This window comes from Dreissena polymorpha, chromosome 3 (genome assembly GCF_020536995.1).
Source record: "Dreissena polymorpha isolate Duluth1 chromosome 3, UMN_Dpol_1.0, whole genome shotgun sequence".
Classification (NCBI taxonomy): Eukaryota; Metazoa; Mollusca; class Bivalvia; order Myida; family Dreissenidae; genus Dreissena; species Dreissena polymorpha.
The window spans coordinates 46,658,360-46,675,495 of record NC_068357.1 but is presented as its reverse complement, the minus strand read 5'-3'; the positions used below and the strand labels follow the sequence as shown (position 1 = coordinate 46,675,495).

General features: G+C 37.1%; 1 protein-coding gene across 1 annotated transcript; it reads right to left on the bottom strand.

Moving 5' to 3' along the window:
• Positions 1 to 589: 589 nt before the first annotated feature.
• On the bottom strand, positions 590 to 10,745 carry LOC127872190 (multiple epidermal growth factor-like domains protein 10). The gene is made up of 12 exons (XM_052415520.1): positions 10,727 to 10,745; positions 10,103 to 10,234; positions 8,796 to 9,008; positions 6,960 to 7,244; positions 5,183 to 5,320; positions 4,559 to 4,780; positions 3,583 to 3,720; positions 3,055 to 3,192; positions 2,562 to 2,699; positions 1,579 to 1,716; positions 868 to 1,005; positions 590 to 657 (listed from the first exon to the last, which is right to left on the bottom strand). The coding sequence occupies exons 1-12, from the start codon at positions 10,743 to 10,745 to the stop codon at positions 590 to 592; spliced, it is 1,767 nt and encodes a 588-aa protein (XP_052271480.1).
• Positions 10,746 to 17,136: the final 6,391 nt, after the last annotated feature.

Here is a 17,136-nt window from a genome sequence, read left to right as displayed (position 1 = left end):
CTTAGCGTTGAATATTCTCCAAATCGCAAAACTTATTAAAGTCCATAATTGATTTAACATCCCCTTACCGACGAATCAGAACTATGAGCATAATGCCGGCGAAGACAACGACGACGCCGCCAAGAATTCCCCCGATCAGTACTGAAAGGTCAGTTTGCAAGGTCTGGCTCCCGGCCGTAGAGTTTGGCTTTACTTCCGTGGGATCCGGGAGTACTGAAATCAGGGAACAAATCCATGATTTGTGAGCTTAAAATTTAACTTTAAATTTAAATGCATCAGTTTTAAGATATCGTGAGTGAAACTTCCAGAAATGTATGTTTGCTTATGAATTTATTTGAAATATTTTAACTTTAACTGCCAAAGGAACTAGATAGATATCATACTATATGACATGCACTGTTCACCTTCGTCGTAAATCCACAATTATTAACCAATCAAAATAGGCCAATGATAATGTTTGGTTCTTAGTTTTAATCCGAATACGTTATTGGCCCATTGACCTTATCATATATTAAAACTTTACAATATACATCTCGACGCAAATATGTAAATCATGTATATAATAACTTCTTTACATTCGACAAACGCTTCATGACAGGGTAATGGCGGCAGCGGCGGTGATGTTGTTGTTGATGGTGGTTACGGCGGTAATTTCGTCTTTTTATATCATCAGATTAAGCACATAGAGGTTATACAGTAAGTTACCAAAGTGACCACCGTTTTTGTGTTGGCAAAAAGTCAACGGACCAAAGTTGGGACATAACACCAAAGTGCGTTACTTCGCAGTCTACAAACGCTTACACGAGTATGAAGAATGCTCTTTTATATTAAAAGGACTTAGGCATGACATTTAAATAAGCGACTTACGCATGTCGCAGTATTCCCCGTTATACGCCGGGTTACATCCATCCGAGCACAGTCCGGTCACGTGGTTACATGTGGAATTGTGGCGACAGAATCCGCACTTCTTTTTACATCCATTCCCATAGGAACCGAAGGGACAAGCTGGAAAATATTATATGCAATGAACACAGTTTGATTGGTGGTGCGAGGAATGCAATTCCTAAATTAAGTTATTTTGTAAAAACGAAACAAGCACTTTATCGTATTGGAATAAGTTGTCAACGGTGTACCAATTAAATAGAAATATTTTTAGTTTACACAATATTCACTATTTATGTCAGAAACATGCAACAATTACTGTCAAAACTGAATTATATCATCAAGTTATACTTAATAATTTATAGCACTATTAAAATAAATTAAAACATTTATTAGAAAATACATATTGTTTATTTATTTTATTTTGACAAAACCGGAGGAAGACGGCAAATTGAAAAGTTTCGTCTCAAGGAAATAAACTATACAAACTATGGCAACTTGACCATTTAAATCTTATTCCAAAATAAATACACCATTAAACATAGTTTTTTTTAAAGCTTGCATAGAATCACCAAACCAAACGCATGCCAAATACACGTATACATTTACTACAATTGCCGCCTATTAAAAAATACCAGATGATCTCCCTACACAATTAGCAACAGTAGCAGCAACAACAACAACAACAATACCCACGTGATTTGCAGCCCGCCTCACGCCAGCCGTCAGCGCATCCGGACCTACAATCCCCTGACACGTGGTCGCACGCGTCGCCCTTCAGACACGCGCCGCACGTGGTAACGCACTGGTGGCCGTAGTGACCGGGCGAACACGCTGAAGAAAAATTCGTAGTCGGCTGTCACTTTTATACCTATAACTTGCAATCAGAAATAACGCCCGTTATGAAATAAATCATATGTTTTTAGTTTAAAAGCTCAACCAAAGTATTTTAAAGGGGCCTTTTCACAGATTTTGGCATTTTTTAACTTATTCATTAAATGCTTTATATTGATAAATGTAAACATTGGATCGTAAAAGCTCCAGTAAAAAATCAAGAATAAAATTAAAAAAAGGAAAAGAACATTGCCTGGAGCAGGTTTCGAACCAGTGACCCCTGGAGTCCTGCCAGAGTCCTGAAGTAAAAACGCCTTAGCCTACTGAGCTATTCCGCCGAGTACACCCACTTGATGTATTTTATACATTATATAAGCAATCTTCGTAGTTGCACAAAATTTAACGACAAAAACAGAACTCTCCAAATTATTCAATCGTTACGCGTTGCAACGCTTTATAATTTTTAGGTTTTAAAATCGTCAAAAGATGCATATAATGGCTATATTAGAGCATGGTAAATGTTCAGTATTACTGTTTCCTCACAAATATCATAACTAAAACGAAAATTTGCGAATCTGAAACAACTTTTTTCAATTTTGTCAATTTACCAAAGCGTGAAAAGATCCCTTTAATCTTTGCGAGCGGAGTCCATAGAAGATTACTTCATTTAAAACTATATATTGCTGTTCCAGATAAATAATTGCACTACGCATTCTTAATATTTATTTTTGAAACCACTATCAATATAAACATTAAAGAATATTTAACATAAAATTAAGCGAAATTTGAATTCGTCCTTGGAATGAAATATTTATTAAATTGTCAAAATATTAGCATCCCCGCACGTGTTTTGCACTTATCCCCCATCCACCCGTCATCGCAACCGTTGGCGCAGACGCCTGCCACGTGATCGCAGGTGTCATTTGCCTGGCAGAAACCGCATTCGCTCGCGCACTGGTCACCATAGAACCCGCTTTTGCATTCTGTGGAATATTTTGACATGTACAAAAAAATAAGATCGCCAATGTTTAACAATTCAACTTTTCAACGAAACATTAATTATTTTTGGTACCAAATATTTAAATAAAGTAAATTGTTTGTCCTTCATTAATTTATCAAGTTTCTTTCATTTTATTGTATAATTATTACAGCTAAAGATACTGACTGATCTGAGTATGGTAATGCTTACAACGTAAATAAAGATAGTGGCGATTGATCTGCTGGTGTTGTTGTTGCTGTTGAATAGGATGATGATTAGTATGATGATGATGAGGGGGAGGATAGCGACGACGACGACGACGGTGATAAATATGATTACTTTACTGTTAATAGACCTACTTTGCTGACACGTGTCCCCTGTCCAGCCATTCTGACACCCCGCCGGACACCTGCCTGTCTCGTGATGGCAAGAAGCCCCGCTATGACAAGCCCCACACGAGAGTTTACACGTTTCTCCATAGGTGCCTGCCGGACATTCTGAAATCGACAATTATTTCCAGAGCTCTAAAATGGTAAGTTCGATATTCTTAATGAAATTAAACAAACACTCAAGTTAATTATTTAGACGCGTCTATCTCAACCGCTGTCTGCACTTGTTTACAGAAATCCTCGCACTTATGAGAGGCTGTTCAAGGAAAACTAGATTTTTTTTCATAAAACTGTCGTTCCCTAAACAATCATTTGCATGTTATTTGCACACTCACATTAGGCCAAGAACAAAGAGGGCAACAGTAGTTGTGCTTTTTAAAACTTGACATAATGGCATACGCGAGCAGCCTCATACCAATTATAACACATTCGTCATAATGTACTACAAATAGCATATCAATTTACAGTGTTGCTGGTAAGTTTCGAAAACGCCCCTACCATCAGTGCATTTGTCGCCCTTGAAACCCGGCGCGCATCCGGCTGGGCACCTTCCGGTAACGTGATGACATGCGGCGCCATCTTTACAGTTGGCACAGGGCAATGCACATTGTGGGCCGTAGACTCCCGAAGGACAGACTGAATAAAATACGCACCATGATGTTGATATGTGTCAAATGTAGAGCCGTTCTTAAAACCCAATTATTCACTTTCACTTTATTTTAAATACCATTAACACAATCCTTGTTGGTAATCTAAAGAAAAAAATAAAAATAAACAAAAGCAGTGTATATTTTACGTAGGTCTCATTTCATTGAACATGCGGCTAAAGCATGCTTCCGCTTATTTAGTTATTGCATGAGTCGTGTTCTGAGAAAACTGGGCTTTATGCATGTGCGTAAAGTGTCGTCCCAGATTAGCCTGTGCAGTGCGGACTGCACAGGCTTATCTGGGATGACACTTTACGCAAATGCATTAAGCCCAGTTTTATCAGAACGAGGCTCAGTCATTATCGTTATTTAACGGAAAAAGTAACTCTTGATCATTCTGAAAAGTTCCTATTGACCAATCAGTTCAACGAACTAAATTTGTGGTTGTTGGCCAATCAGATCGGTAAACATTGTTCATAGACTAATAAAAATTATTAACATATTTAAAAAGTCTTCATAAAATCCAATAAGATGTTTATTAAAACATGCATACACAAAATACTCACAATAAAACATAGAAACATGCAATTTTGTATTTTACACAATTTATTTACGTTAACATAAACTCATCAAACATTAACATGTTTTACATGATGATTTTTAAGTCCAAATATGGGTGGTAGGTGACCATTTAGCGTAGTCTAATATTCGGTCCATCATGTAAACTCCAAAAAGTAAGCAAATAATTATAATGTGTGCTTTTCATTGATTGTCAAATTTTCAATTTTTTCATCATCATTTATCATCATTATCATCATCGCCACCACCATCATAATCATCATTATCCATTTCATAATCTTCAGCAATATCACTATCAGCGACATTCGCATCAGCATCACCGTCGCTAAGCAACCCACCGTCCATGCACGTGGCCCCTATGTATCCCGGCTCGCAGCCCTGGTTGCAGGTCCCGTTCTGGGGGTTGCACGTGCCGATACAATGCCCGCAAGTCTCCTGACAACCCTCGCCCCAACTACCGGCGTTGCAAACTTGAGAAAAATATGAGCAGAAAGAGATTTTGACATTTTTTTAACATTTTTAAAAATGGCTGATAATAATAACGCTAAGTATCTTAAATGTCAACAGAAATTAGCTTTTACATACGGTTTGAGGTAATAAATGTTATCAAAAAGGTGATTAGTATTTGTTGTTAATAATTAAGAACAAAGTGACAGCATCCTTCAAAATTCGTGACACGACTTCTACCTGACCCCGTTAAAGTGCGTCAGTAAATTTAGATTGAATGGACTGTAGTTGATTAGAGCAACTACGGACAAAATATGAAAAAATACATGGTCATCTCACGTAAAACGAATATTGAATATGAGGTAAAATAAGAAACGGTGGACATCGCAAGAAACCAAGTGAAATAAGTTACAATGCGTTCATACCAGCGTCGCATTTCTCGCCCTGCCAGCCAGCCCTGCACGTGCGACACGCGCCCGTTTTCTTATTGCACGAGTAAAGTGGATCCGAGCACTGGCCGCAGGTTTTGTTGCATCCCTGACCGTACCGCCCGTCCCCGCATTCTGTGGAATGCGTGATAAATCCATTAAGTGACAATCTTGCGGCTGCTTAAAACCAAAGCTATGTATTGTGATGTCGTAAGTAGTTAACTCATGCGGAGATTTGCGTGTCACACTGGCAAAAACATCAACTTGCTTTAAAAAAGCTCATCATGTCACAACTTATAAAGGATTTGACCTTTCCGGCTGGTTTGCATGTTTCTGTACATGTGTTGATGAATTTATCTTCGCTCAATCGCACTCTATTGCCCGATTCAAATAATGAGAAATATGTATAAAACACCTACAAACCCTATGGATTTCAACATGTCCTTAGCGCAACCTCGGAAAAATCATTGACTCGATTATAAATGCATCTCAAAAAAGGTGACTCCAGTGATTAACGACCCTGTACATACTTTGGTTGCAGGTCGGTCCCTCCCAGCCAATCAAACAACGACCAGTACACGCCCCATTGACGACGTCACATGCCACGCCCCCTTCGCAGTTGCAGCGCTTTTCGCATTTGTCTCCGTAAGTGCCGTTTGTACAGGCTGTTATTTTGTAATATAAACAACACGTATTTCAGTGTATATGATTGCATAACCTTTTAAGACGTTATGCAGGAAATATGCCCCACTTTCATTTTTCGCAGTGCTTTTTAAAATTTAATATCAGTATTAACATCATGTTAATATATGATAATTATATCTTAAAAAGAAGACATTTGACTGACAGACGGACAGACGGACGGACGGACGGACAGAAAGACAGACAGACAGACAGACAGACAGACAGACAGACAGACAGACAGACAGACAGACAGACAGACAGACAGACAGACAGACAGACAGACAGACAGACAGACAGACAGACAGACAGACAGACAGACAGACAGACAGACAGACAGACAGACAGACAGACAGACAGACACACATTACAATATACATGTAGACAATAACGTCTATTTCGTGGAACTCTACTCTGAGCATATCTGCCAGTTTGAAGTCTCGTCGGGTGTGAAGAGACCCTTAATCTTACTAAAAAATAAGCGCTATTTAGATTTAAGTAAATCTAAATATTATTCATATTCCAAAGAGGTTTTGACAACTTTATTTATATCAACCCGGTAATACCGAATTGTTATTCATGCCACCATACCATTCTTGTTTAAAAATGTCAACAATTCTACATTTAAACTCGATAATAAAACCATTAACTTGCACAACGTTTGGATTAATACATAACCAAATCCTTTTTTAACATTTGCTTCACATTTGAGACCCAATTTGTTTTACCTTGCTAACAATCGTGAATATGTGTGTAGAAAATAGTTTAGTTAATGTTTCACAGTATACATGAACGGTTTGTAACAACATATTTGCAGAAATACATAAATGATTATACTAGTATTTTCAGATTTTAAATTACAGATAACAAAATAAATAATATCGTTCATTCAACATTATGATTACAAAATGCTAATGAAAGACGCAAAACCGAAACTCATATTTTTATAAGTAATATTTTTAATGTTGTGTTCTTGGTCATAAACATGTGTGTTGCCTGTTTCAGCGTTTTTTGTTAAAAGAGTTACTGTCACGAACGAGTAAAAACACAGGCTTTGACTAAATGTCTCCTTGTAAAAAAACGTTGAACATACCGTACACTTCCACCTCGCAGAGTTCAAGGTTAGCCCAGCACGAGTACATAGTGCTGGTCGGGCAGTTGCGTATCGGGTCCTGCGTCGGTCGATCGGTGTACAGGATGACAAAGCGTCCCCGACGCTTAGTGCATGCGAGACTTGCGTCGCGCAGGACGAGATGTGTCGGCGGGAACACGAAGTCGCTCATCTGGTCTATGTAGCAGAGGCCCTGGTTCTTCGCCTCCTCGACGCTGTCCGAGATGTAGACGCGGACCCCGGCGCGACGCGACTGTGACATGGCGTCTGTAGTAACGGGAGTTTAACCCATTTATGCCTAGTAAACTCTCCTATCCTTCTAAATTGGATCAATTTATTTCCAAAATAAGGGATGTCAGGATATTTATTTCTATATTTAGAATATTTCTAACAGAAATTTATTTAAGCAAACAGCGCAGACCCTGATGAGACGCCGCAGCATGCGGCGTCTGATCTGGGTCTACGCTGTTTGCCAATGTCTTTTTCTAGACGCTAGGCATAAATGGGTTAAAGAGACTTGTTCACAGTTTGGTAAAATTACGATTTTCAAAATGATTGTCATAAATCAACAAAAGATGTATGAATTGTGTTTACAGAATCGAAATAACGCTCCGGAGTAAGAAAAGCGTTAAAAATATCGATTCATTAATGGATAATAATAAATCAAAATCGATTAAGTAACTTAGTATGTGCAACTCTTTTCTTCGATAATTAGTATAATACGTTGAGAACTGTTACAGCGTTTACGTTCCGATAATAAACATTAAGGCCTAAGGACGTGTGCTTTTGCTTCAAGGAACTCGGGGAAATTCAACTTATTTTCTTGCTTTCGTAATAAGATAAGACTAATCGAAACGTTATATTTCATTTTACAGCATGCACCTATATCATTTTACAGCATGCACCTATATCATTTTACAGCATGCACCTATATCATTTTACAGCATGCACCTATTTCATTTTACAGCATGCACCTATATCATTTTACAGCATGCACCTATATCATTTTACAGCATGCACCTATATCATTTACAGCATGCACCTATATCATTTTACAGCATGCACCTATTTCATTTTACAGCATGCACCTATATCATTTTACAGCATGCACCTATATCATTTTACAGCATGCACCTATATCATTTTACAGCATGCACCTATATCATTTTACAGCATGCACCTATATCATTTTACAGCATGCACCTATATCATTTTACAGCATGCACCTATATCATTTTACAGCATGCACCTATATCATTTTACAGCATGCACCTATATCATTTTACAGCATGCACCTATATCATTTTACAGCATGCACCTATTTCATTTTACAGCATGCACCTATATCATTTTACAGCATGCACCTATATCATTTTACAGCATGCACCTATATCATTTTACAGCATGCACCTATATCATTTTACAGCATGCACCTATATCATTTTACAGCATGCACCTATATCATTTTACAGCATGCACCTATATCATTTTACAGCATGCACCTATATCATTTTACAGCATGCACCTATATCATTTTACAGCATGCACCTATATCATTTTACAGCATGCACCTATATCATTTTACAGCATGCACCTATATCATTTTACAGCATGCACCTATATCATTTTACAGCATGCACCTATATCATTTTACAGCATGCACCTATATCATTTTACAGCATGCACCTATATCATTTTTTATCCTGGGTATACGTTTTATTTCAAACATAATGCCTGGAGGTACGTTTTAGTTTTCTATATTTCTGTTAGTTTGTGTTAGATGGCCTTTACGTCAAACATTCAATACATTCAACTCACCATCTGTTCGGAAATAAACTTCGATGGCCTTAACGTCATACATGGATCCCAGGTCAACGTTCCACCACGTCTTGAAGACGTCGTCGTTATTGTGAGCCCACGCGCAGCTGCCGTAACTTCCGTCCTGATCTACGTTACCGTCAACGGCACGTGACGCGTTCCAGCCTAGGTATGTTCCGTGCTGGAACGTCTTCTTACGTAATGCTACGTTTTCTGTGAAGACATGTAGGGTGAAAAATATCAACTTTGTAAGAGCTTGTGTTCATGTATTTATTTCATTTGATACTGCATTTTTTATTTAAGATTTTATGAATAACCTATATGTTATTATTAAATTCTGCACGTAACTGGTGTGTTGTATTTATTATGATGATGCATCCGAAGCGAACAGATTACACGATATGTTTGTATTAATGAACTTTGCTCTGTTGAAAGGGAGTTTAATGCATGTGCGTAAAGTGTCTTCCCAGATTAGCCTCTGCAGTCCGCACAGGCTTATCAGGGACGACACTTTCCGCTTTTATGATATTTTTCGTTTCAAGAAAGTATCTTCTTAGCAAAGATCCAGTTTAGGCGGAAAGTGTCGTACCTGATTAGCCTGTGCGGACTGCACAGGATAATATGAGAAGACACTGTACGCACATACATTTAACACCCTTTTCACAGAGCACGGCCACTATAATTATGTTCTACATGTAATACTAGTTGTCCGTACAGGTATATATTCATCGGAAGAATAATTCGAAAACCGTTACACAGTCATGTACGAGTATTACAATGTAACTTCTAGTCTTAAAATATAATTTGTGTATGTATGGTACACTTGTCGACATACTTAGTTGTTCAAAAGTCACGATGAGAAATATCGATAACCTAACAGCAATCCAACATATTTTGTGCCTCGTAATAGTTGTTTATCTAGAAAATTCATTTGCTAATGTCTGTGTTATATTATTGTTTATGTTTTGTATGGTTAAGAATATACGCTCTGGGTAAACGGAATGTAATGCATGTGTGTAAAGTGCCGTCCGACCAGGGACGAAACTTTCCGCCTTGACTGGATTTTCATTTAAAAAAAAACTGCTCTTTAACAAAAAAAACATGCAGTCGTCCGTGATAGCCTGTGCGGATGACACAGGCTAATGTTGGCCGACCCTTAACGCAATTGCATTAAACTCCGTTTTCCCATAGCGAGTATCACATGCATATCGACAATTTGTACTAACCCGTTTGACAATATGGCGCCCCCGTCCATCCAGTCGCGCACACGTCCGGACAGTGTCCGGTGACCGGGTCACATTCCGCACCCAAAGGACAATGACAGGCGTACTCGCACTCCTCCCCGTAGCGACCCTGGGGGCAGCGCCCTATGGATGCCCGCAGTGGTGTGGGGACCTCAATAGGGTTTAGATCTGTGAACGAGGAGCCGGCAGGCTGACCTGAAAATTATCCCCGCGGAAATAAATTGACCATTGGGAGGTATTTATAAAAAAAATTAAGGGAGACATCTAAGAAACTTCTTATTATGGGTTATGCGTGTAAGTGAATTGTCTGATCCAATCTATTAACGCAAAATTGTTTGACGGTAAACATACACGCAGCGGGAATGTGAAGTAACGAATATTTGTGTTTTGATTTATTCCAATAACGGTCCGACTACACAAATAAATGAATAAATGATGGCGCGCGTACGCAGCAACAGTCCCCCATAGGCATATGAAGGGTAGTGTAACCTAAGATAACATGTCTGTTGAAATCTGAACGCTTCGGACAGTGGGCTACACCACACCGCCGTTATGGCGGAATTGTCCGAGGGTTCCCGATTGATGTCTGTGGTTGATATAGTATCTTTGATGAAAAAGCACCGTGAACCTAGTTCAGCCGAACTTGATGTGTACATTAAAAATAAGTTTGTGTTCATTTAAGCTCACCTGAGCACAGCGTGCTCATGACACTTGGTTATCGTTCGTCGTCCAACGTCAATATCAAGCGTGTGAACACTCTACAGACCATATGTATTACCCTATATTCATGAAAATTTGCCAGAGCGATTGTTCCATTTATAACTTGGTCGAGTTCTAAACGGAGTCACGAGGGGTAAAATAATGTGTCACGAGTTCAACTTAGAGACACTGAGTAACGTGGGGTCAAATATTGTGTCACGAGTTCAACTTAGAGAAAAATCTTATGGACGACCTCCTTTTCGATTTTTGAACCACTCAATAAGAAACTTGATCAGAACATTTGATCGAAAATATCAAAACTGAAATTAAGTTTCAATAATGCTAGTTCAACCTACAATTTCTCAACAGTTATTTGCGTCTTTTAGAATTAATGTTTCACTTGTTGTTGCGTTTGCATATACCGTTTTTAGCAACAGGTAATAAAGATAGAGGCCTAGTCCAGCGATTACAACATCGCCCATAGCTACCCTTCACGTAATGTATGAAATGGTTGACATAGGTTGACCTGAGTTGCGATTAACTACAGTTGTTCATAACAACAAACAAACTGCTGCCAGCTACAAAGGTTAAGCCGCCACGGATAAAAAGTTGCTAACGAGCATTGTTACTTTGTTCCGATGTTAAAGGTATAGAAAAAGTATATAGAAATGATAGAACATCACTGTAAGTATCTTGAAATAATATATAACATCTAGATGGAGCTAAGTATGGTTCCGGTGTAGACATTTGTGTCTTGTTCTGAGAAAACTGGGCATAATGCATGTGCGTAAAGTGTCGTCCCAGATTAGCCTGTGAAGTCCGCACAGACTGTGAAGTCTCTTCTTAACAGTCCGCACAGTCTAATCAGGGACGACACTTTCCGCTTAAACTAGATTTTCGGTAAAAAGGGACTTCCTTTAAACGAAAAATACCATTAAAGCGGAAAGTGTCGTCCCTGATTAGCCTGTGCGGACTGCACAGGCTAATCTGGGACGACACTTTACGCACATGCATTCAACCCAGTTTTCTCAGAACGCGTCTCATTTGATAGCCGGATAAAGAGAAATGTGCGATATGTCTTATATAAAGCAACATAATATGTTGACACAGGTGTTCCATCGAGCACTTCTTTGCAAATGTTGCATCTTTAACTGCGAAATTCATAGAATCGTACCATGAAATGAATAAATTGCATTCTACCCTATGTTATCAAGTCAATTATCATTTTATTCAAATATGCAGTAACTCTTTGTATTGTCCGCTGCAAAAGTATATAATTAAACTTATATCCCCAATCCTAATGATTGTGTTATAACTGTGTCATGTATAAATGTATTACATTGACAAAACTCAACTGTAAATAAAACCATTGCATATAACTCGGCAATATGATTCCGCTTGCCTTTGCTTGGTAACTAATAGGGGTATGGCCGATAAGGGCCAACAACTCACCAAACATAGGAAACCAAAAATGAATGCTACCTCTAGTACCTTGCTACCTCAAACAAACGGGTCAAATATTGTAAAATTGGATTTCATCTAAAATGCTTAGACTTTTTTTACCATTATATGGGCCATAGAGTAGCATATAAATACACATTTGAGATGTTTTTTACAATACATTAGTTTCTTGGTATCGCGTGTTTTTTTTAATAAATGCTGATACGTTACAGCTTTGAATTCGTTTATCCTGCCATGGGACCGTATTCACTAACCCATTTTAAACTTACGAATACAGAATAGTCTTACACTCAATACAAATGCATAGAGGCTGAACAAAGCAGCTAAAATGGTGCTTAAAACATTCACATATTGTTTTTAACGAAAAATGATATAAATATCGACATAAACTGCCAGGCTGGACTTGAATTTTATTAATTTTAGAACTTTACATTTTGAGAATATTTTGTTGTTTTTATACTGAAGTCTAGATGAAAATAGGGGGGGGGGGGAGGTATTCTTAGTGTCGGACTAATTCTTAATTTTAATCTGCACAAATATGATATGATATGTACGAAGCATAAGTTTTAGCATTTGTAGTATAAAACACAAACACGACCAAGGTGACAATAAACGCGTCAAGTTAACGACCAGTGTGCTGTCACACACGTGAATACTTTCACTTATTAATAGTATATGTAAACACGTGCTTTGTTTTGCTCGTGTTTGTAATAAATGAGCGGCGTACCAACATACACTTGCTGATATAACCTAGATAGTATGAGCCGCGTTCTGAGAAAACTGGGCAAAATGCACGTGCGTAAAGTGTCGTCCCAGATTAGCCTGTGCAGTCCGCACAGGCTAATCAGGGACGGCACTTTCCGCTTTCATGACATTTTTCGTTTAAATGAAGTCTCTTCTTAGCAAAAATCCAATTTAGGCGGAAAGTGTCATCCCTGATTAGCCTGTGCGGACTGCACAGGCTAATCTGGGACGACACTTTACGCACATACATTATGCCCGGTTTTCTTAGAACACGACTCGTATACTCCAATGAATAAGAGGAATTTTGCTATTTTAGTATTTACGTTATTACCTCAATAAGATTACAGTGCAGACACACATACAAATCATGAAACGGTGTCAACGAATATTATTGACACATTATTGAGAAAGTATAAATTTTTGTTAACATATGTACTACTAGTTTATCGAAATTAATTACTAATTAGAGCATTAAAAACACGATATTCATTACAAATGTTGTCCTCATATGAACTAGAACAACAGTTTAAACGTACGAAATAAAGATTACGCTATGGATAAATTATTTATTTAATATTTATACATATTGTGAATTTATTGTAAATGGTGCGGTTGATAAGTTTGTGATGTTGTCTTGTCTCCTTTTGCACGACAATTAAACACACCAACTTACCTTCAGTATAATGAAATAATATAATCACGTGCACAAATATTAGCGACAATAACGCCATTTTCACATCCATTTCACAATTGGTATACACTTCGATACATGAATAATATAAATTTATTGACACTGACAAGCAAGTAGAATCACTTAAATCGCAATATCAAAAACAGGCACAATACAGATCAGATAAAACCCAATTCAGAGATTATTCCAAGTCACCCATGATCACGCAAATAATCTAAAAACTGTATCGACGTTAAGCGTTCAACGACGCGCGTAACGTTGTTTGGTAAATTACGTAGGCTGAATACATCCCCCTGTTGACTTCCTTATCTCGAGGCAATCTATTAAACATCTCGCATCTGACGTTAGTAACTCTTGGTATATGTGAGATAGACGTGTAAGGTGGTGTTTGAAACGTTAGTCACTGTAAATGTATGCACATTCGATGTTGAATTAATCAGCAAGTTATTCGATTGAATGCGGTTAAAAATCGATTAAAATACAAGCAGGCAAGGGATAGTCAAATAGTCTGACGTTAGTCAAATCGTACAAAAAACACACTGTTAATTCAAATGCAGTTTTTTATGGGTTTTAAATGTTCATATAAAAAATCAATTTTAATTAGTAAAAACAAGACAATTAACATTTAGAGCATGTTATGTTATGTGGTCAGCAGAACTGCAGTTTTTTTGCTCTCAATTCTATTGTTCATATTGAAATGACTGCAAATAAGAAAACGAACATGGAATAAAATGTAGTTTTGACAATTGCCTAAAGGGGACACTGATATTGACACAATGACACGGTTTGGCTTATATGACACGGTTCGTTAGTTTATTGATAATAAATTCAATAAACAACTTAACCATCCGGTAACCTGTCAACATTATTCGTGGATTCTGACGCTCGAAATGTGATTTATGTTTCATGCGTTTAATATCCTTGGTTAAGATGCTGTATCGCAAAAGCTTACAGTCTTGTGTACACTCGCATCACCTTGATATGTGACTACCTTTACTAATCATCCGCGTTTGTGTATACCAATATATGTTCAAAATTTAAATTTATGTACAAACTAGGATATGAAGGTATAAAAGTCGCCTCAACTTACAATAAGAAACTAACATTTATTGTAAAAGCTTAATTAAGATTAACCATCAAATATTCTACCGTTATTCTTGCCTAACATCTGACCAATAGACGAAACTGATGTTGTATAGTGAAAAAAATGTTTTTTAAACGGATTTGAATGTAGTTGTTGTTTTTATAGAATACGAAAAAATAGCGCGTTTAAGTAATTGTTCTTGCATGACCCATCGCTCTAGCAATTATAAACACAGGCGCTTCAAAAATGGAATGTCAAACATCGCTCAAACCTTGTACTACATATTTGTGAAATTGTATAAATGACTGGTAGGCAAGGTTTTGGATTTGTTGTATCGCCAAACAAAACACGAGCAAGTTGTAAGAAAATCTGTCTACGTGTCTTCAAGGGGACTTGTTGACAGTCTGGAAAATAGTTGATTAAAACTAATTGTCACAGATTCATTAACCCATTTATGCCTAGCGTCCTGAAAAAAGGACATTGCAAACAGCGTAGACCCAGATGAGACGCCGCATGATGCGGCGTCTCATCTGGGTCTGCGCTGTTTGCTTAAAGGAATTTCAGTAAGTAATATTCTAAATATAGAAATAAATATATTAGACACCCCTACTTTTGGAAATAAATTGATTTAATTTAAAAGGATGGGAGAGTCCACTAGGCATAAATGGGTTAAATTGCCATTCTTATTCTAAAGCTTCTGTGATGGAGTGGTAGTGTGAGCTTTTGCTTATTGATGTACCGGTTTCGAATCCGGAGCTGCCATGTATTTTTATTTTATTTTTCCCTGGTTTTATCATAGTTCAGACATATAAAAAATGTTAAAGTTTTGGAAGTAAATTCATTTAATTAAATTAAAAATATAATACAAACATCCATTATGTATTTTATACATGTACTGAAGTCAAAACTTCCCATTAACTGTATGTGACAATGCGTGTCCAACGCGATTTTTTCAACAAACAATCGTAAAGTACAAATGGTTATCCAATAGAAAGTTAAGGGGTGCTTTGAACCACCCAAATATGTACCAAAACACCCCAAGACAAGCAAATACTTAGAAATGAGCGTATAATACACATGATTCTGTATTTATTCATATCTTGTTTTCTGTTGTTGTTTTTTTAATTAGTTACACTGTTTAAGTGGATACGTTCAAAACAAGATCACACCACCATAACATGAGGCCTATGTTTGCTTTATTTACTCATTTCAAGGCGATCCGTACATATTTTGATATATGTTGAGCCCGTCATATAAATTATGTTAACCCATTTATGCCTAGTGGACCCTACCTTCATTCTCAATTGGATCAATTTATTTGCAAAATTAGGGATTCTATATTTAGAATGTTCCTTACAGAAATTCCTTTAAGCAAACAGCGCAGACCCTGATGAGACGCCACATAATGCGGCGTCTCATCTGGGTCTACGCTGTTTGCCAAGGCCTTTTTTCTAGACGCTAGGCATAAATGGGTTAAACTTATTTTATTTAAAATGATTGTACACTTATAAGCTCATAATTCCTGACGATATTATTCAAAATTAAGGCCACATAATTGCTGATATGTATCATGTTCAATCAAGGACATGGGAGTAGAGGAGCCACTGGTTACTGATTAATTAGGTAGCATGTTATAAGTGAAAACACACTTTCCATTGATTGTTTAATTGATTGTTGCAGCAATTGCCTCGGTCCGTTCATAGAACACGGCCGTTAATCACGGGCGCCACCTCTTGTTTGCGATGCATTAATAAATGAGCACATGCTACTGCCGAGGTTGCGCTAAGGACCGGATGTTTTGAAATTATCACAGATAATTCTACAGGGTGTGGAAGTTTTATATGTTTTTTGAACAACCATAACATCATCAATTGTGCAGCGAATTCCATGAACTCGGTCCTATTCAACGCAGAAATAAATTGCCTTTCTTGAAATTTACATATCTTGTAATATTTTTTTACATATGCTGGGTCAAATTTTAAGATATAAACGCATACACAACTCGCAATTTATTTATGACTTTCACTAAAATTATTGTATATTCAAGCTTCATTAGGGCTTCATTTCATTTCAGAAGTTTAATATATTGTGGCAAATATAATCAACACAAAACGGATATCGTTTTATATTTTAATTTTATACCAATTAACATAAAAGACACATATATATGTGATTTCATGATGACACAAAGGAGATATCATATAATAATTTGGTTCAGTTGTGTATGTTAGAAGTTTGTTATTTTCTCAAAGTTTCATGTTTGTTATCTTCTTTGATTAACTGCAATTATTAGTCAATTTTAAAAGAAACGAAAGAAGCTAAAATAACTGTTTGCATAACAACTTAACACCAATTAAAATATGTATTGCACATAAATGAAAGAAACTATTTAACAAAATATTAAGAATACATTATATC

Bases quoted from the DNA above. Each gene is read 5' to 3' on its own strand.
- LOC127872190 (XM_052415520.1), bottom strand. The intron at 5,321-6,959 runs GTATGTTCAACG...CGCATTCCACAG, and splicing joins CTGCGAGGTGGAAGTGTACG to AATGCGGGGACGGGCGGTAC. The intron at 658-867 runs GTAAGTCGCTTA...TGATATAAAAAG, and splicing joins CGGGGAATACTGCGACATGC to ACGAAATTACCGCCGTAACC.